This window comes from Pogonomyrmex barbatus, unplaced genomic scaffold (genome assembly GCF_055798465.1).
Source record: "Pogonomyrmex barbatus isolate J1 unplaced genomic scaffold, ASM5579846v1 scaffold23, whole genome shotgun sequence".
NCBI classification, from domain to species: Eukaryota; Metazoa; Arthropoda; class Insecta; order Hymenoptera; family Formicidae; genus Pogonomyrmex; species Pogonomyrmex barbatus.
This window is the reverse complement of record NW_028297120.1, coordinates 2,108,385-2,129,610: the sequence shown is the minus strand read 5'-3', so window position 1 is coordinate 2,129,610 and position 21,226 is coordinate 2,108,385. Positions and strand designations below refer to the sequence as shown.

The window sequence follows — 21,226 nt, the reverse complement described above, 5'->3', positions numbered from 1 at the left end:
TGGGGTGCTCTCGCTTAGGCCTGACTTCGATCGAGTTCCAATTAATCTGATTAATTTGATTAGTTTTGTCAACGTAAATAAAATCGTTAATTTTTTTTTCACATTTTTTTGGCACATAGAAAAAATTGAATTAGTGACAATGAATTAGAAGAAATTTTGCGTAAAGGATGCTATCGCTCCAGTTAAGGAAGTAGACCAGTTGACTGGTTTAAAAAGCGGACATTCTTTAAGCTTGAATTGTGAAATAAGCATAAATGCAATTTCTAATTTAGCTCTTTTTTAGTACATATATTTAACTTGTTATAGCTCAAATTTTATTAAAAAATATTAAAATTTAAAGAAATTATAACAATTCGCGTGAAAAGTGATTTTGAATGCGCCGGGAAACGATGTACACGATTCCGCCATTTTGATAAATCTGAAACAAAAGAAATCGATTTGTTTAATAAACTGTAGAGTATTCTTTATCGCGTGACAAAGCCTTTTTCCATTGAAAATTCTTTGAAAATTGAGAAAAATATGAATGTTTAAATTTTTACATAAACTCTATTCTAATTCAGGGTACTCTAATTCAGGGATCGGCAAATAGGCATTGCTCGCGGGCGTCCAAATGCCCGCGGGCAACAGTTGAGCGCGCTGGGGCTAACGTTAGAGATCGCTAGGCGCAATAAATCCACATAGAACAAAATCCTCCAGTAGACGTCCATTAGACGTCGGTCATGGATATTCGGAACATCCATTAGATGGCCATTAGACTTCCAGTAGACGTCCACAAGAAATCCACAATTCCGCTTCGTAGAAGCTCTATGAGACCTTTATTAGATGTTTTCCATAGAGATCTGTTAGACGTTAGGTGATCGCTAATAGAGGGTCCATGGAGTCTCGATAGACGACACGAAACAAAAAGCTCTAATAGATGTCCATTAGAAGTCCATCATGGAGGTTTGTAATTTCCATTAGACGTCCATGAACCTTTCAGAAGACCTTTACAGAAAAAGTTAATAAAAAGAATTTTTTATAATGCTGAACAAAAATATTTTTTTGAAGGAACGAAGCACACATACATACGTAACGTACAATAGAACGTACAATGAAATCTTTTTTTATCCTGTAAATGTCTGTATATAATTTTTCCGAAAGTCACCCATCCTTGGAGCATACACGATCGAGCTCGCTTCACCTCTGTGATCGGCTGAAATCAGATACTAGAATAATAGTATAATTAAACTTAGAATTTTGATATAAAAATATGACAGATCATATGACTGATCTCCGATCAGTAAATGTTATCACATTGTCATAAGATTCAAATAATCTCAATGTCAATGTCCTGATAACGTGTGTAATTTTTGTAGATAATTTAATTATATATATAAAAGTGAAGATTATATGTTATATGGATTTTTAATATCATGTTCCATATGAGTAGTATTTATAAATTTACGTATATATATTCTATTTACTTACTTATATATTCATTGATCGTATTAGATACGTGAGATACTTCTCTTATTCCACAATATATGTTTTCTTGTGTTTGGTATAATCATTTATATACAATCAAATACGAATAAATAAGATTTATGCAATAAATTTTTAATTTATTTATAAGTATATATTCAATTTTTATCATAAAGTAATCATCTATTAGGTGTACAAAAAAGTTCTGAGCTTTAGATTTCATACAACCAAAATAACAATTTAAATTTTATATATCTTCCCGCCCTTTTGCGGTTTTAAAGCGTTGATATTTGGCCTTCTAAAATGCCGATTTGGCGTTTGATGCACATAACCTCAAAAATCAGTAGTGTTCACGATGGCAATAACAAAAGAGCATATTCGATTTTCCATCCACTTCGCGTTTCATCTGAAGAAAAATGCTGCTGAAACCACTGCAATGATTTGTGCTGCATATGGAGAGAATGCTGTAAGTCATACTACATATAAAAGATGGTATCAAAAATTTCGCCAAGGAGATTTCAGTCTTGAAGATGAACCGCGTGCTGGATGCCCTCAAAAGATTGAAACGGACGAATTGCAAGCACTGCTGGATATAAACTCTGCGCAAACTGAAAAGGAGCTTGCAGAACAGCTTGGCGTTACGCAGCAAACCATTTTCGTACGTTTACATACGATGGGAAAGGTTCAGAAGGAAGGCAGATGGGTTCCGCATGAATTGTCCGAAGACAACAAAAATCGTCGGCGTGACACTACATTCACTTTGCTTTCAAAGTTCCGGAAAAAAGATTTTCTGCACAAAATCATTATAGGCGATGAAAAGTGGATTCTTTATGATAACCCTAAATGTAGAAAATCATGGGTTGACCCTGGTCAACTTTCGACATCGATGCCAAAGCCCAATATCCATGCCAAAAAGGTTTTGTTCTGTATCTGGTGAGATTGGAAAGGTGTTGTATTACGAGTTGTTACAATCGGGTGAAACAATCACGGCAGACCGCTATCAACAACAATTGACCAATTTGAGCGATGCATTAGAAGAAAAGATGCCATTTACTGGCCAAGGACGTCGTAAAGTGATCTTGCTTCATGACAATGCTCGACCACATGTTGCGAAAGCGACTCAGGACATATCTTTGAGTTAGGCTGGTAACTTCTCCCGCACGCGGCATGTAGCCCAGACATGGCGCCTTCCGATTACTATCTATTCCGGTCGCTGCAGCATCATTTGGCTGATACACATTTCGTGAGATTTGAAAAGATACGAAAATGCATTGATGACTTTATCGCTTCGAAGCCGGTGAGCTTCTATCGTCAAGGAATTCGCAAGCTACCCGAAAGATGGCAAAAGGTCGTTGATGCAAACGGGGAATATTTCGCTGATTAATATTTTTTTGTTTGTTTTTGAATAAAGATTGAATTTTACAAAAAAAAGCTCAGAATTTTTTTGTACACCTAATACAAAGACTCTAAAACTTTCAATTAAGCTCTATATATGATAAAAATTTATAAAATATATGATAAAATAAAAATTTCATGAAACATTAGTGATTCATCCATACAACTTCCATAAGACATCTAATGGAGGTTTGGTAGAGCTCCATTAGAACTTCATTATAAAGATAGTATAGATCTCCATTAGAGATTTATTTAATTTTTACTATAGAGATAGATGAAGATTATGTGGACGTTATGTAGACCTCTAATGAATGTCATGTTCCATGTGGGACCATCCACCGTGAAGGTTCGCTGGATGGCTGATGGACATTCACGGTGAAATCTTAGGGGATCGTCCATCACGGAGTTTAGCTGGACGGCTAATGAACGTCCACGGTGGAATCCTAGAACACCGTCCACTGTGGAAGTTTTCTGGATCTCTAATAAACGTCTATATGACTTCCATCGTGAAAATAGACGTTCGATGGAAATTTAATGGAGCCATAGAGGTTCAATGGACGTTCATTGAAGGTTATGTTCTATATGGGAAGTGAGGAGAGGGAATAGCAGGAACGTTTGTTCGTTGAACGTGCTATTCAAGGAGTTAAAAAATATTGTATTGCCCAAATTCAGACCCAGAATTAGCATGAAATAATAACTATCTATATTTTAAATAAACAATTCTTATAACAATATTAAATAAACAATTCTTTTTATTTGACTAATAAAAAAATTAACTAGATGTAAGTTGAATGAATAAGCAATACATAGGTATGGGCCGAGTACATGTTAACAAACTACAACGAGAAACATGGCTATTTTTCGGCAAGCAGGATTTTTGATTGTTAGATTTTTCTAAATGAAATAAATTCAAACAGTCACCAACTACGCGCTACTACATAGTGGTCTTCCATTAGTAAGTCTATAACAATTCGATAATCAATATTTTTGATATTGATTAAAATCTCTTTTTTATTATCCCCCCTCACAGGAAATATAATTCATAAGAACTCATAAGAACTTATGCATTTTTCTATATATTACAACATATTTTTGCATATTTCATCCTTAAACGGTTTAGCTAAACTATTATAAACAAATTTTATGATATTACAATGATTCGAATACTAGTAATTTAAGACTATCGTTATATTTAACATTATCGTTTATATATACGCAACGCTTCTTGTAAGTGTAAAATGCGGAACTTTATCTCAAGGTACAAAAAATATTAGATACGCTTCTGAGATGTACACAATAGGCGGGGATGTACACAACTCGCAGACGCCCGTGCCCAATTTCAGCGTTTTGCCGACCCCTGCTTTAATTGTTATTATACTTTGATATTAAAAATGTTATCAACAAAATCCTCCATTACGCGATAATTATTGTTTTTCTGAATATGGTTCAAATTTCAAATCAATCCATTAGTTACAACTTGAGATCGTGTACACTGTCTTGTAAAACATGATTTTGAAAAAAATGCGTTTAAAGTTTGACAACTTGATATCATATAGTTTTTTGCGTCTTACCGTTAATCAGTCATGACTGCTTCATACGATGAATCTCCTTTTTCATATGCAGCATCCAAGGCTCCAAGGCTGCTCTGGATTCGGTCTTTTTTAGATGCTGCAACATCTGTGCCTCGCTTTTGAAGACGCATGCGTCGTCAAGTTGCTCTGCCAAAGCAGTTGAATTCGGGTTAATAATTATGCCCATCGTATGCATCATCAAAAGTATGCTTGTGTAGCCTTTATTAAAAATGCTAGCTGCAATATATGTGATAATTTCTACGGTCTTGATGTCGCTAAATATTTTGGTATAAACGACAAAATCAAAGAATTTAGGCTTTTGTTATTGTTTTGCATAAAGCCTTCCAAACAGCGGTATAACAGATCATTGCTTAATTAATTGTAAAAATTAATAAAAAGTTAATTATGCGATATCCCTGGCCTGCATTTATTGGCACTTTCACCGATTTTGTTTTCAACTTTTTCGCGGCGGTGCTAGTGATAGCCGTTTCGCGCTCGAATGTATGACCATTCGACAGTTTTCCTTGTTCAGATGTCCTAGTGAACCCTTTTTGTTCATAAATGTACGATCCATTCTTATGATATAATTTTAAGTATTATTTTATACGCATATGTGAAATGTACTGTAACGTCCGCGGAAAATTAAAATTTGCGAACATTCATTCGAAATGATGTAGATGCAGTCGAACGGCACCTTAGGTTAACACATGCGCGAATTTAAATATTAGAGACATATAACTTTTATTATCTTATGATTTTATTATTTTATATTTTATAACTTCCATTATTAAGTTAATTAAGTTAATAATAGCGAGAATTCATTTTCTTTCGTCTTATGATAAAAGATATCATTTTATTATTATTATTATTATTATTATTATTATTATTATTATTATCATCTTCTGGGGAATATAATTTTATAACGTAATTTTTTTTTCTCGTACTGTTTCTTCTTCGATTTTCAATCCTGCAGCTGTAGAAGAGACAAAGGAACGTTCAACGATTTTAGTTTATACTAAAGGGGAGGCTTATCGCACTCAAAATATTCCTAATATAAACTTTCCAATGAAAGGCTAGCTCGGAGAGTCGTTGCCCAACGAAAATTTAACTGACGAAAACATTAAAATGAATTCTCGTTTTGCAATAATAAGATTCACTACTAAGCTGTTACGTCGTGACGACTGCACGATTCTTCTCTTTCGGGTGTCTGTTATTAGAATTTAATTAAGCTGATAAACGGATGACACATGTTCTGTTACGATCGCGACGGCTACGCAACTGAATTTCCGAGAGTCGGTTACTAAGAATTTGGCTAAGCGGATAATCCCTATTATCCTAATCGCGGAAAAACAACACGTGTACAGATGTTTTCCTCAACATCATATATATATAGTGCCCTTAAAGGCACGGAACACACACTCTCTGCTACGTCCTTTTTTTTTACACGGTCGGAACATTTTCAGTTTATCAGTTTGTCGATAATTCAGTTTGTCAATAATTCAGTCGGTGTCAGTCGAAAATAATCAACAAGTACAAGTGATCAAGTTTCCTGACGACACCATTACCGCCTTCATCTCGCAGGTCTCAAGTCTCCAGAGTAAAAGTAAGTTTAATTACACATAAAAAAATTCCGTAATAATAATAATTTTCGGGTCTCTTCTCCTTATACTTTCTCATTCCTCCCTTACATCCTTTCTATCCTCTGCCGTTCTCCTTACACTTCTACTCCCTTTTTCTTTTTCTTTTCTCTTTCTTTCTTTGCTTGGGCCGTCGAACCTCTCGGGCTCCCTATGCGTTGCGGAGCACTCAGCAGGTTCATGGCTGCCGAATAATTCGGCAAAATTTGCTTCTCCTCTATTGGGTTCAGCCGTCGAACCTCTCGGGCTCCCTATGCGTTGCGGAGCACTCAGCAGGTTCTGCATGGCTGCTGAGTAATTCGGGAAATCTATTCTTTTCCTTTTTTTTCTCTCCTCTCTTACAATTTTCTCTTTCCCTTTTTAATTTCTCTCCTCTGTCGGATCTCTCGGTTTCCTGAAATATTTCAGAGATAGCCTTAAGGTTCGCGACTAATGACATTTCCTTCATATTCCAAATCCATTTCTTTTAGTGAAAGCTGCATCATCCACTCTCTCCGACACTCAAAGACGGAGGCGAGCCCTGAAGAGGCTCCGTTACCGTCGGAACAAGCGAGCGCATCAATCAGGGAACTATCCTTCGCCTAGGACATCCGAGGTTTTGATACATCAAGAAACCACGAGTTATTCCAGCAGGAGACCCCATTATTTACACATATCTTCTCCATCCTATTCCCCGATCAAACCAGCTGAACCTGGATCACCCCCAGATTTCAGTGTACTCTTCCCAGAGCGCCATGACCTCCAGATATATCCAGATTTCCGCACCCAGAAATCCTTGGACGAATTCTGCGAACTAAAACTACGGACTCCTTCCCCTCCTCTCCTAGACCTCACTAGCGAAAACCCGACCTCCTCTCAGAAACAACCACACACAGACAACAATATACAAATTTAAAATAGATTAATAACAGATTAAAAATACTAAACTAATAGATTAATAGAATTTATACACAGAAAACCAAACAATACATCCGTCAATTTTTAGAACACACGAATTTCTGTACGTAACACCCTTCTTGTTTTAATATTTTTGTAAATATATCATCAGTAAATATATTCCAACGTAAAAAAAATAATGATACGATCTTGTAGCTACCTAACCCTGTAATCGTTTTAAAATTATTAATTACATTGTAAAATTTAAATTATTTATCGTTTAGTTATTTGCTCCCTCTTTCATTTCTCATTATCCTAAGATTCGCGCGATGGTCCTGTCCCTGGCAAAAGAGATTAAATTCTCTTGCCTAAATTACGGACCGACGGACGCACGTCACGCAGTCGAAGTCATAGCGTCTTTTTCAAGACATTGACTCGCACTCGTGGCTCTGCACAGTGTGTCTGACTCGTAGGGACGCCTCAGCGCGGCCACCTGCGAGAGGGTATTTGGAGCGTCCTTCCAAGCCCCATCCATTTAAAAAAAAAAAATATATATAAAAATATATTTACCTCGGGTTGGACGTAACAAAGCACTAACGATATTTCCGAAAAACATTAGATCCTAGTTTTATTCTCCTTTCTTTCTTTTTCATTTATTTTTTTCCATTTTCGCGTAAATAATTGTGACACGAAATAAAATGCTCAGTCGAGGAGTGCTTTGTTCGCCTTTCCCGTTTACATCGGACCTACCTTAGAGATACAGTTTAGATGCAGACGTAGGTCAGTCGTTACCAAATCATCAGAGAGTGCAGTCACTGTCTCAAACCTGAATCTGAATTTTATAATTATAAAGGAAAAGTAAAAGGAAACGAAAAGGAAATTATTAGAATTCTAATTCCTTTAATAACTTACTTCTAACAATTTAAGATAATCATTGCTTCTAATATTATTTGGAATATTTGATTTGCTTATATTGTATTATTTGATTGTCTCATATTATATTATTCGTTTGCTTATATTATACTACTGATTTTCTTATATTATATTATTTGATTAGCTTATATTATATTATTCGACCTTATATTATATTATTGATTTTTTTATATTATATTTTCTTATATTATTCAATCTGCTTATATTATTTGCTTGTATTATTTGCTTGTATTATTGATTTTCATTTCGTTTTAATATCATTACTTATAGAAATTTCAAAGATAACTTAGAATTTAATTATCATATTTACATCGTATCTCATTCCCTTGTAGAAAAATATTACTGTGCACTACTAGTGCGCAATAGTGTCACTACTTAGCACTTCTAGTACGCAGTAGTGTCACTACTTAGTACTTCTAGTGCGGCATAAACTACATTTACACGTCCCTTTTAATCGGGTTTAATAACATCCGTAATTATAAAACTGGCCAATCATAATTATTCCTCTGAAGAATGGAATGACTGTGATTGGCCAGTTTCATAACTACTGATGTTATTAAATTTGATTAAAGGGGACGTGTAAACGTAGTCATAGTGTTCATTACTAAACACTACTAGTGCGATGTAGTGTCACTACTCAGTTCTAGTGCGGTGATAGTGTCTGCTAGGATAAGTAGTGCTGCAGCAGTATAATATACGAAATGTGTGTGTGTGTGTGTGTGTGTGTGTGTGTGTGTGTGTGTGTGTGTGTACATATATATTATAAAAATAAGCTATGGAATAAAAAATTAATAAAAGCCATTATGAAAAAATGTCAAAAATAAAAATTATATATGATATTAAAACAAGAAAAACAGTATATTTTGTATCTGTCGTATTATTTTTTTATTATTACTAAAAGCTCTATGCTTATGTACATGTAAGCCCGTATTCAGAACGCGTTTATAAAAATGTTAGCACGTGTTTTTGTTATTCTATCTTCATCAGTCATTAAACGAAAAAGATAAAATGACAAAAATATGCGCTAACCTATTTATAAGCGCGTTCTGAATACAGATAATGCACACATAATGCACACGTATTTCTGATATATACGTATTAATGACTTCAAGGTCTTATTTAATTAGGACAAAAATTATCCAATTCAAAAGTTATAAAAAACTTGTTTTATACATCTTAATGCCAGATACAACTATTATTATGACCCAAGATTGTTATTTTTCATTGACACAGAATCTTTGAAAAACAATTATTTCTCAAATAATGTTGTTTCCAAATAATGTTAATTGTTTTCATATAATATAGTACACATAAATAAACATTAGTATAACATATTATAATAAAACAAGACGTAATTACTTTATTTATTTTTTTCTTTTTCAGTACAAATAATTATTAAAAGTTAAAAAAATAAGTGCAGATAAGTATTTGTATATTGAAAAAACATATTTTTTTATTTTTATAAATTTCGTTTGTTACGATAAAGGAGACATGTTTAGCTCGTGTTTTGAGTTTCATTTATAGTTACATTACTGGATACTTTTGCACTACTACAAGACTGGAGTTAATACTTCCGAAAATAATATTTACAAAAGAAGGCGTTTATTATATCTATTGTACCCAAAAAAAGCGATAGGAGAATTCTATAGAACTGTGCCTCCCGGATCTTCGGGCGTTTACTAATGCGTAAGTATGCGACTCAAAATGTTATATTCGAAAAATACATTGAATATTTACTTGGGACTTTCTGCCATAGACATATGAAATAGACCGAGTCTTAGTACGAAGGATAACTGATATTTGCGGTAAGGGGGCACTCATCTGACGATTATCTTCGTAAGTTCTCGAATATATTCGGCTTTTCACATGTCATATTTGTAATTAGTGATTTTTAACCTAACTGTGATACATAAAAATATTTTAAACTAATTAATAATGAAACATGCTGCTTTCGTTATTTTATATAAAATATTTTCTGTTGTTTCTTAAAACAAAATAATTTCTATAACTTGTATATATATATATATATATATATATAAAATACATTTATAATATATTATGTATATAGTAATGTTACACACACAAACACACACATATGTATATACATTAAGGAATAATTTAAATATTAATTTAAATATTACAAATTTTTAATCCACATAACCTATATTTGCAATATTTACAAATGAAACGATATTTTTTTATTTGTAATATTTTCCATCTCTAGCTGTTCCATATTTTTTTTATTATGATTTTTACAATTATATACAACGCAAAAACTCATTACTATTTTAATATATTTTTATTTCAAACGACTAATTTCTTCGAACTTTCACTATTCAAATGGAGCACAAAACATAAATAAATCGAATGTTACCGAATCTACACGAAATGAACGAATGCCCTGGAGTGCCCCTCGCCCCGTATATTAAAACTTCCCTTATCTAAAGTGACAACTTTGCTCGGTCTATATATTTCATATGTCTATGCTTTCTACATATTAATTCTAAAGGTGCCTTTTCATACGTAGCACTCTGAGGCAGCAAGAATGTCACGTGATTCAAATTTTCTAGAATTTCTGCTGCATTTGCTGCTCATGAAAAGGAATAACGGCAGCAACGTATTTAGCCGGCGGCAATTTTCAGTTTCATAACTGAGACAGCTGAGGATATGAAAGAGAGAATATTGACTGAACAATGTTTACTATTGAAAAAAACCAAGAAAACGTCGATTTAAAAAGGGATTTTTTTTCTTATTTGTTTTTTTATTTTAAAAGCGCTAAATTTTTTATTTTACAAATATACAGGATATCCTATTTTAATGGCATACAATCCAAAATTATATCAGTGTCATACAAAATATGTGTTTTGTGCACAAATAATTCAAAAATGTAATATGGAAAACTTGAAAAGACAAAAAATTGCGATTGCAATAACTGTTGGTGCAATTATAATTTGGGCAACCAAAATTTCTAAGAAAAAGAGACGTTATATATATTGTATCATTCTTTCTCAACTTTCATTCATTTCTCGTTTATGGATTTTTATTTGTGTTATTGACTACTTTGTTTTTATTTAATTTGTTTAACTATACACAAGCTTTATTTTTTATATTAAACATTTACATTCACAGATCTTCCAATGTCATATTTTTAATAATCTACAGAGATTCCGAAATCGCATCCCATGCTTTAGCAGTTATCACTCTGTTGCGTTGTGCTAAAAGTAAACTAATTATAATGCTTCCCGTTTTTCAACCTCAATAAATAGTTCTTCTAGGTCCGTTGAATTAGAAAAATTATTGAATAAAATATTTTCACTCATTTCCGATAGCAAATGGATAAATGATTCCTCAAGCGCAACATATTTATCTCTATTTTAATGACTTGATGGTTTATCGTATACAATGCTTTCTACGTATTCTCCATAGCACTTCTTTGTACTACGACGCCACTATCTATATAAAAAATTATTATATATACAGTTATTTTAATTTTTTTTCAAGAATTGTACATTATTTTCATTTATATTTACCATGTACTAGATAAAAATATCTGTTATTATCAGTGAAGAACATTTCATATCCTTCCAAGCATTTATGACTTGAAATTAACGATTCTTCGATTATTTCTTCACAAATTCCACATCTAACAGAAAAATAAATTAGTAATCAGCACATTTAAACTGTATTGTAAGTTACATAAAATATGTAATTTTTCATTAAATAATTTAGAAAGTAAAAAAGCAACATCAAAGTTTTTCTCATTTAAAATAAATTATAACTTTTTAAATTATAAGATCACTTAATAAACTTATAATAACTTATAATAAACAAGCTTTAAAAGATTACAACAATTGCGATTCATTATTTATATTCTTGATGTTGATAAATTGAGATTATGACTTTATATACATAAATAATCTTATTACTACTTATTCGAAATAATTAATTAATAATATGTTTCATGTAACATCACAAACAAGTTTCTATACATCATTTGATGTCATTCTCCTATATTCATTAATATATGTTAATTGATGTTACGCTGCACGCCGCATAGATTTCTTTTGTTTTGTTGCGGATTTGCTCGTCCGGTTCAACTTTAAAACAGCAAAATGAGATGCGGTGAAATTATTTTGCGTCGGAAATACGTTATCTAGTGAACAAATTTTAACCAATAATAGCGAACTACTACAGCTGCATGCTGCACATGAAATGGCACTTTAAGACTTAAGCTATTTTTTAAAACAAAAAAAATTCCTCGATTTTTTAAAAATTTCAAATTAGTCTACTCCCTTAATTGATTATGTTAATCGGAGCTTAATCGAAATCATTTTTACTATACAGCGTAGTAAAAATACGCTTGACAAACTTGAAAAAGCAAATCTAATTACATTGACTGATAATTCTTTAATGGAAGCATCTCATTTGACCACGTTACGATTGACCACAATCACTCACAGCGGCTGGTGCCTAAAGATTTTCCTCTGTTCAAATGCTATCCTTTTTTAATATTGACATAATGCCTTGTAAATCAATTTTAAATAGATAAGCTAGCAAAAAACAGATATCTTATGATAAAATACACTTACGATTATTTAAACTTACAAAAACATTTGCTTCAGTTTTATCCATACAATCCATTATTCTTTTTTAATTTTCATCTTCCATGCATTCCCACATGCGAAAAGATTAAAGCTTAAGACGATGCTGGAGATACCGACTGAGTCGATTATTTTCAAGTAATCTTTTCATTGATTATACAAAATTAAAAATCCTTTTCCAGAATTGAAGTATAGATAATAATGCATCCGGGTTTGTATATTTCATATGAAAGAGGAAAAAAAAAGTTAGAAAATTACAGTTATTGACTTTTGTTATTGATTTTTGAGATTAACTTGTGATAACATTTTGCTGTGCACAAAAGTTTAAACTTTAAACATGTAAACAACAGATTAGACGACAATTTCTCGAAAAATGGAGGGAATAATGTTGGTACCCACAAAATCCTCTAAACAAAATAATTTTAGTTTCTATGAATTAGTAGCACTGTTCAAGTAGTAATCTATTGGTTTGCACATCCTTTTTGACATATGCGCAGGCATGTACGTAATAAGTATTATATATTAGATATATATATATATATATTATATATTAGAATGTAAATATAAAAAAATTATAGTATTTTATTAAAATAAAATTAAGTAAAGACAAATAAGTGAGAACATAAAATGAATAAGGTGAAAAACAATGATAAATATTATATACATTAATGTTATATAATAATAGTATATAATGATAATTATATACTATTACATATGATGTATTATATACTAATAATATATACTACTATTATATATGATGTATTATATACTAATAATATATTGTTGCGGCCGTGCGGTATTCCGTTCGGCGCTGCTAAGAAATAATCAATATCAATCGATAAGAGTTCGAATAGAGGATCGGCCCTTGGCAACGCGTCGTTCTCCGACTGTTTTTCAAATTAGGAGCCTCCCATCTCTTATGCAAAATCCCATTTTGGACTTCCAAGGCATGCCATTGTTGCCAATAGATCTTGGCTGACAATCCTTTCGAAGAAACTTCCTCCCAAGAAGGTCGCAAATCATTTTCTTTCGCAAGTTAAAAACATTGCCAGTTCCTGATCCTCTATTTGAGCCCTTCGCCAATCCTCAGAAGAATCCTCACGCAAAACAATACGAGCAACTACTTTATCCTCCAAAAGCCCTCTCTGAACTTCCACTTTAGAACAGAATCTACATTTTTCTTCTACACAAGGGCGTCTCGAAAGACCATCGGCATTACCATGTATAATCCCCTTTCGATGAGCAACATCAAAATCGTATTGTTGTAACCTTTCCATCCAACGAGCCAATTGTCCCTCCAAGTCTTTGAAGGACATCAACCATCTCAAAGAAGCATGATCAGTTCGAATAGAGAAACTCTTTCCGTACAAATAATGATGAAAATGTTTCATCGAATCTACCAAAGCTAATAACTCTCTTCTTGTTGTGCAATAATTCCGCTCAGGTTTGTTCAAAACTCGACTATAATAAGCAATGACCCTCTCACAGCCGTCCTGAACTTGTGAAAGTACCGCCCCTATTCCAAAACCTGAAGCATCCGTATCCAAAATCATCTTTCCTTCCCCCTTCGGAAAGGAAAGAAGAGGTGCAGACGTTAATGCCTGTTTTAACCTCAAAAATGCTTCTTGACATTGCTCAGTCCATTCAAATTTAGTCAAATTCTCAGTTAATTTAAATAGAGGCTTCGCAATTGAAGAAAATCCTTTAACAAACTTCCGATAATAAGAGCAAAATCCAAGAAAACTCCGGACCTGTTTCTTATTCTGAGGAACTGGCCACTCAGTGACCGCTTCAGTCTTCTCAGGATCCGTAGTGATCCCGGCAGAAGAAACAATATGACCCAAATATTTTACCTGTCTCTTAAATAAATCACATTTCTTTGGGTTAACACTAAGTTTCGCAGCACGAAATCTCAGAAGAACCTCTCTTAAATTCTCTTTCATTTTCTCAAAGGTTTTGCCAAAAACTATCACATCATCTAAATAAACCAGGCAAATTTTCGAAAGTAAACCCCGTAACACCCGTTCCATAAGACGTTCAAAGGTAGCTGGGGCATTACACAGACCAAAAGGCATCGCAACAAATTGCCAAAGTCCATTCCCCACAGAAAAAGCAGTCTTTTCCCTATCTTCGGGACGAATTTTCAGTTGCCAATAACCACTCTTCAAATCTAGAGTAGAAAACCAGGCATTTCCCGATAACTGATCAAGAAGATCGTCAACCCTTGGTAGCGGATAAGAATCTTTTTTCGTAACCGCATTCAATTTCCGAAAATCAATGCAAAATCTAAGAGATCCATCTTTCTTCTTTACCAAAACTGCTGGAGAAACCCAAGGGCTTGAAGATTCTTCAATTACCCCTTGTTCTTTCATGTCCTCCATAATTTTTTCAACTTCTGAACGCATATGAATTGGAATTCTCCTAGGAGCCTGTTTGATAGGACAAGAATCCATTAATTCAATTTTATGTTGAAGAACTTCACACTTTCCTGCTTGCTCCGAAAACACGTCACGAAATTCTCGCAACAATGTAGCGAAAACTAATCTCTGATCTTCCTCCAACTCTCGGGAATTATTATTAAAGAATTCTTCCAACTCCGCGGGCACAGCTTCGTCCTCTTGCTTAATTCGACGACAAAAATTTGCAGTGTTGCGGCCGTGCGGTATTCCGTTCGGCGCTGCTAAGAAATAATCAATATCAATCGATAAGAGTTCGAATAGAGGATCGGCCCTTGGCAACGCGTCGTTCTCCGACTGTTTTTCAGATTTGACGGCCGGATTCTGCGGTGGCCGGACGTGTTTCTGTACCGTTGGTTTAATAAAGAGCGAGTCTTTCTTAAAACAGTGTTCTTCCTTTCCGAGAGCGCTCCGCCGAGTATCGCGATCACGGGAATTAACGCCGCGAACGCGACAATATTATTATGTAACATTAATGTATATAATATTTATATTGTTTTTCATCTTCACTTTATGTTTTCTCAGTTATTATGTTTTTGCTTATTTGTCTTTATTTAATTTTATTTTAATAAAATACTATAATGTATTTTATATTTATATTCTGATATATAATACTTATTACGTACATACATGCCCGCGCATATGTCAAAAAGGATGTGCAAACCAACAGATTACTACTTGAACAGTGCTACTAATCTACAGAAACTAAAATTATTTTGTTTAGAGGCATTTCGTTGGTACTAACATTATCCCCTCCATTTTGCGGGAAATTGTCGTCTAACCAAACAATACATACTCACTCGGATCGGAATTACAAGGAGGAATAATACTATGCTTTTAAAAATGCGTCTAGGAGCTGTGTATAAGAGAATATTTTGCCTGAAAATTTCATGGATATGTATGCGTATCTGTATGTATGAGTGTATGTATGTATAAATAAATGTATCTATGTATGTTAGATGTGTGATGTTTTCGTCGGAGTTCGCCCGTCAGTTCAGTATCGTCTTAGAACAAAAATATACTACTAAAAATATACTATTTTGCACAATCAACTATTCCTACTCTCACTTTTTCGCTTATCAAATTCGATTTTATTAACACACTGTATGAACGTATAAATGTACAATAATTATTTACAAGTCGCCTTTGCAAACACTCGTGATGTCTTGCAGGCACGTGGTTTCAAAACAGAATCGTTATCGTTACAATTATTAATGACAGAGGACGTTTCCGTTATATCTGTATTCATCAGGATGGTCATAGACGCATTACTGTCACTCAGTATCACAGCTCTTCGACGATGCAAAATTACTATTCCCTTGTCTTGCTGGTCTTTTTTATTTTTCACTATAGCCGGGATTGTTCTTTTAGCATTAATTGATTGAACATTAATTGTTTTGTCCGATTTTATTTCTTTTGATGTTACTATTTCCAACACAGCTTCATCATATTCTGAATTCGATAAGGGCTTTTGACTTGCATCAAAATCAGAAACATTGGTAAAAGTTTTCTGAACATAATTGTGATCATTAAGATGTATTTCGACATCATTTTTATTTGATGTTTGATGAGAAATCTTGCTTCCGATTGGTATTGGTATTTGACATAAATCTTTATTTTTGATATTACACTCGAGCACAGTCTCCACTTTTGTAACTTTAATAGAAGATTTTAATTGTTTATCGTCGATTTCTTGCATATTATTATCACTATTAATATTATTCATGTCTGCTTCAACAGTACTTTCAATATTGGGATCGTCTATTTCTTTCTTTTTAGTGGCGCTTTCAATATTGGAATCGATTAACTCTTTGATTTTAATAACATTTTCAACATTAAAATCAGTCCCTTGAATATTGGTAGTGATTTCGGGTACAATAGAATCCTTTAATATTTTATCGGCATCATTTTTGTTATTAATATCAATATCACTGTCACACACCTGTTCGATTATTCTAATATTACGAATATCCATTAAATCTTCATTAGTGTGAGATATGCATATGTCTTCATCTTTAGTATAATGTATCTCATTAACTGTCATATCAGTTTTGCCAGAATTTAAATATATTATTTCTCCATAATCTTTCGAATTTTCTCGTGAATGTGACGTTTCTTCAATTTTTTTTGTATTAATATTTGCCACTTCTAATTGTTTTGTGTTAGTTTGAAGAATTGGTTTGTGATCTATGAGTTCATCAGTAAATGTATTAATAAGAATATTTTTATTTTCAATTTTTACATTATCTTCTTTTATTTTATTATCTTTAAAGATATTTGTAGAATTTTTTTTTTCAGGACTATCTAAAATTTCTCCTTCTTCCATAATATTCAAATCTTCCATTGCAATACATGTAATTAAATTTTCTTCCTTTTCTTTTATAGATTTCATCTCTGGTTCGTTCTTCGTTTTATGTTGCTCAGCACTTTTCTCAATACTATATTTCGCAATAGTATTTGAAATTGTTCGGCTAGAAGACTTCTGGGAGTCAGTTTGCCTTGTAACTTTGTTTTCCTCCAATTTTCTATCATTTAAAATATTTGCTGTCATCTTTTTCATTCTGCGTATTTCATACTTTTTATTCTTATGTGAGCTACTGCCTTCTTTGTCTTCTGCATCGCTTGACGAGTATTTGGATTTGTCCCATAGAACGCTATGTTCTCCGAAACGTCTATGTTTTGCTTTACTATCATTTTCCTCACTTTTGTAATTTCTTTTTAATCTATCACTTTTGTATCGGCTATCGTATTTATAATCATCGTACTTCTTTTCTTTATATGTTCTATTGGATCTTTCACGTAAACGATGGCTGTTTGTACTCTCATAATTGCTTCTACTTTTAGAACTTCTTCTTGATGGGCTATATTTATATTCGTTCTTTTTATCACTGTTAAATCTTTCTGAAGCATGACTTGACGCCGAAGGAGTTCGAGATTTTCTTAAATCATCATCGTTTCTAATATTGAAACCATCTAAATCCTTTCCTGAATTATTTTTCCTCTCACTTTTCCATCCATTTGTACAATCTTTATCCTGTTTTATGTCTTGGTGTTCTGAAGCAGCTCTATGTCCCGTGTGAATTGGAATTTTCTCCTTTTTGAGAAAAGAAGATGCACCTAATCGGTCCTCAAATTTTGCTAGATTATCTTTCATTTCGTATTGCACAGGATTGTCAATTAAATTATATCGCGCAATATCAATTTCTTTCGTAGTGGTTTTATTTTCAATCTTTAAACGTTTATTTCTATATGTATTATCCTCTTCATTCATCCTCTTCATCAAGTTCTTTTTATATGAAGATTCTGCAACAAGAATGTTTTCTAATAGATCAATATAGTATCAACATACTAATAGATCATTTTAATTAATGATTATTTGACTGATTATTTTTAATTATATTTGACTATGCAAGCTATCTCAAATTTTATATCTAAAAGTTTTCAAGATGTTGGTAGATAAATAATAATAACAGATATTTAATAAATATAATAATTTTTCAATATCAAGTATTTATTAAAAATTTTTTTAAGTCATATCAAAATTTGAATCTACACAATTCTATACAATCTTATATAACTGCATATAAAATAATTTTTATACTATTTAAAATATAGGTATTAGATTCATTACCATTGTTATTTATACTGAATTGAGATCCGTTTTCCTTATTGTTTTCTACGCTGTCCTTTTTAGGAAACTCTTTTGTTTTAACTTCTGCACTAAGTTTTAACGCTTTTTGTTTCTTCTTTTCATTTTCTTCTTCCATAATTCTCTTATGTAATCTCTCTCCAAATAGCGTCGATATCCGTTTAATATCATTTTGTGACTTCTTATCTTCATATTCATCATGACAGAATTTAATTTGATGCAATTCAGTTTCGCTTTCTTCTAAATAAATTGAAGGGACATTTTCATACTTTCTAGTTAACGTATGCTGATGCGCTAATCTATGAATAGAAAAACCTTTAGATTCGTTCCTGTTGTTTCTTCTAAAGGTTGCATCGTCCAACCTAAACATTTTATTAAAATTAGGAACAGATTTGAATATTATAATTTATATAAGAGTCTTACCGTTTCCTAAGATCATCAATCATCTTATCCTTTCGTGCAATCTCTGCTTTTGCAGTTTTAAGTAAGGAAGATAGATTGTTCTCCAAATTCGCTTTTATCTTCTGGATGTTTTCGAATTTGTTTATGAATAAATTAAGCTTTTTTTTTAATTCTTCGCAATTGCAATTTTGGTCCTTTACAAATGATTTGAAAATATTAATTCATTTTATAGATTTTACATCAGTGACAATATGTATTATTTAATGGACATTTTTTTATATATTATTACACAAAGATATATTTTTATACACACACACACACACACACACACACACACAAAATTTATATATACAAATTATATATATAAACTATAATTATATACATGAATTATATATATATAATTGCGCGATATAATATTAAAACTGCATGTATCTTTTAAATCCTTAGATATAATTATGTGTATATATATATATATATATATATATATACACATAATTATATCTAAGGATTTAAAAAATACATGCAGTTTTAATTATAATTAGTTTATAAATAACTTTAAAATCAAGATAAGAATTATTGCTATAAAAGTATACAATGCAAATGAACTTTTCATATATCGATATATTAAGTTAAACTTAACGTAGCATTTAGTTACTTCAAACATCACTGCCAATTATATTTTTGGATTATTTTTATAATTTTATAAATCTTTATACAACACAAATTATATATCAACTAATTATGTTAAATTAAGAATAAATTATCTAATTTTCAATCATTTGTGAAAAATAATATGGAAAATATGGATTAACATTAGAATATATTAAAGATTATTAAATCTTAAATTTGATAAAAAGTAACGCTCTATGTGCTTAGACATGTACATAAAGAAAGCATTCTTAAATATATTTTATTTTATTTAAATTTTTATATACTTTTATATACTAGCACATATAAAAGTCTTTAAAGTAGCAAAAATAAATAAATAAAAAATTTAAAATATATCTTATATATGTTACAAAGAAACAAGATGTATAAATTAATAAAATAACGATTTTCGTCATGTTATATATAAAATTATTTTATTGCAGCAACATTGGATAACGTATTTAACAATGGATCTGTTCTTTTTAGCTGAACTGGCTGCATTAGTTCAGAGTTTATCTTTTTTCTTCCAGTGTAAGAAAGATAAACTGTGAATTAATACAACCAGTTCAGCCAAAAAAAAAAACAGGCCTAGTGTAATAAACTGTAATATAAACATTAATAATTCAATGAGAAATTACCTTATTTACAGAATACATAAATATGATTTTACGGCGGGCGCGGGAAAGACTTTTCAGGTTATGTCGAAGTACCAGTTATGTCATTGTTAGGTTAAAATTCGAAGACAAAAATATTAATCTTTTAGTGAATATAAAAATATAAAATAACATACACTTTACAATAATATATTTAAAATCGAACACTATATATATATATATATATATACACACACACACACGTATATGTGTCGAAATAAGTCGCGTAATAAAGAGAAGTCGTGCTAACCAGAATTAATATTATTATCAATAACTCTTACATTTTTCTCAGAATTCAAATTGAAACTCGGCAAATCCGCATAAATATCGATGTCATCCTCCATTTTCTACTGTTACTTATCATACCGAAATCATTGCTACACTGTCATATGCTACTACCAAAATCAAACTCGAACAATTAGATGTACACATTGAGCTCTATAGTATACTGGAGTGAGTCTTCCCTATATTAAACTATAGAAAACCGCGGCTCAGCGAAGAAAAGGACGGGCATACTAAAGTTGGAATCTTTATCTCTTTTCTACAGTGTACGTGTTAACCTCATAGTTGGAGAATAACATTAACCAATCCGAGAATCTCTTGACAAAGCGATACCAACTCACGTTGTCTTTTTTTAGTAAATGAGACATTTCCACTTCTTGAAGACTTACCGTATACTCACACCGTAGACTCACAATATATTAGAGACACTATAATCAGAGACTGGCTACGAAAAAACAACTTTTGATTGGTCCCCTATCTTTTGGCTATTCCTACTTATTTTCAAATACATTAACTACATTAATCTTAAATTGTAATATTATAATTTAAAAACATAAGCGTTTTAAAGATAATAAAATGTGTATATTTATAAAACTTTTACATAATTATTTTATATAATTATATTACCAATTTATTAATATATATTCTTTTATTTTAATGAT

General features: G+C 31.8%; 1 protein-coding gene and 2 long non-coding RNA genes across 4 annotated transcripts; 1 reads left to right on the top strand and 2 right to left on the bottom strand.

The window, feature by feature from the left end:
* Positions 1-9,430: 9,430 nt before the first annotated feature.
* Positions 9,431-11,027, top strand: LOC148936344 (uncharacterized). The gene is made up of 2 exons (XR_016139577.1): positions 9,431-9,559; positions 10,444-11,027. It is a non-coding gene; the product is annotated as an uncharacterized LOC148936344 (long non-coding RNA).
* LOC148936343 (uncharacterized) lies at positions 10,934-15,845 on the bottom strand. The gene is made up of 4 exons (XR_016139576.1): positions 15,557-15,845; positions 12,479-12,647; positions 11,404-11,516; positions 10,934-11,326 (listed from the first exon to the last, which is right to left on the bottom strand). It is a non-coding gene; the product is annotated as an uncharacterized LOC148936343 (long non-coding RNA).
* Positions 15,846-15,998: 153 nt separating this feature from the next.
* On the bottom strand, positions 15,999-20,951 carry FLASH (FLICE-associated huge protein). 2 transcript variants are annotated; one of them, XM_089078396.1, is made up of 5 exons: positions 20,564-20,951; positions 19,003-19,175; positions 18,895-18,941; positions 18,562-18,819; positions 15,999-18,233 (listed from the first exon to the last, which is right to left on the bottom strand). In XM_089078396.1, exons 1-5 carry the CDS (start codon positions 20,624-20,626, stop codon positions 16,060-16,062), a joined length of 2,715 nt encoding a protein of 904 aa, XP_088934522.1. In that variant the 5' UTR covers positions 20,627-20,951; the 3' UTR covers positions 15,999-16,059. The 2 variants fall into 2 exon arrangements, with proteins under 2 accessions (XP_088934522.1, XP_088934521.1); XM_089078395.1 differs by having other exon boundaries at positions 18,562-18,941; positions 20,564-20,949.
* Between the last annotated feature and the right edge of the window lie 275 nt (positions 20,952-21,226).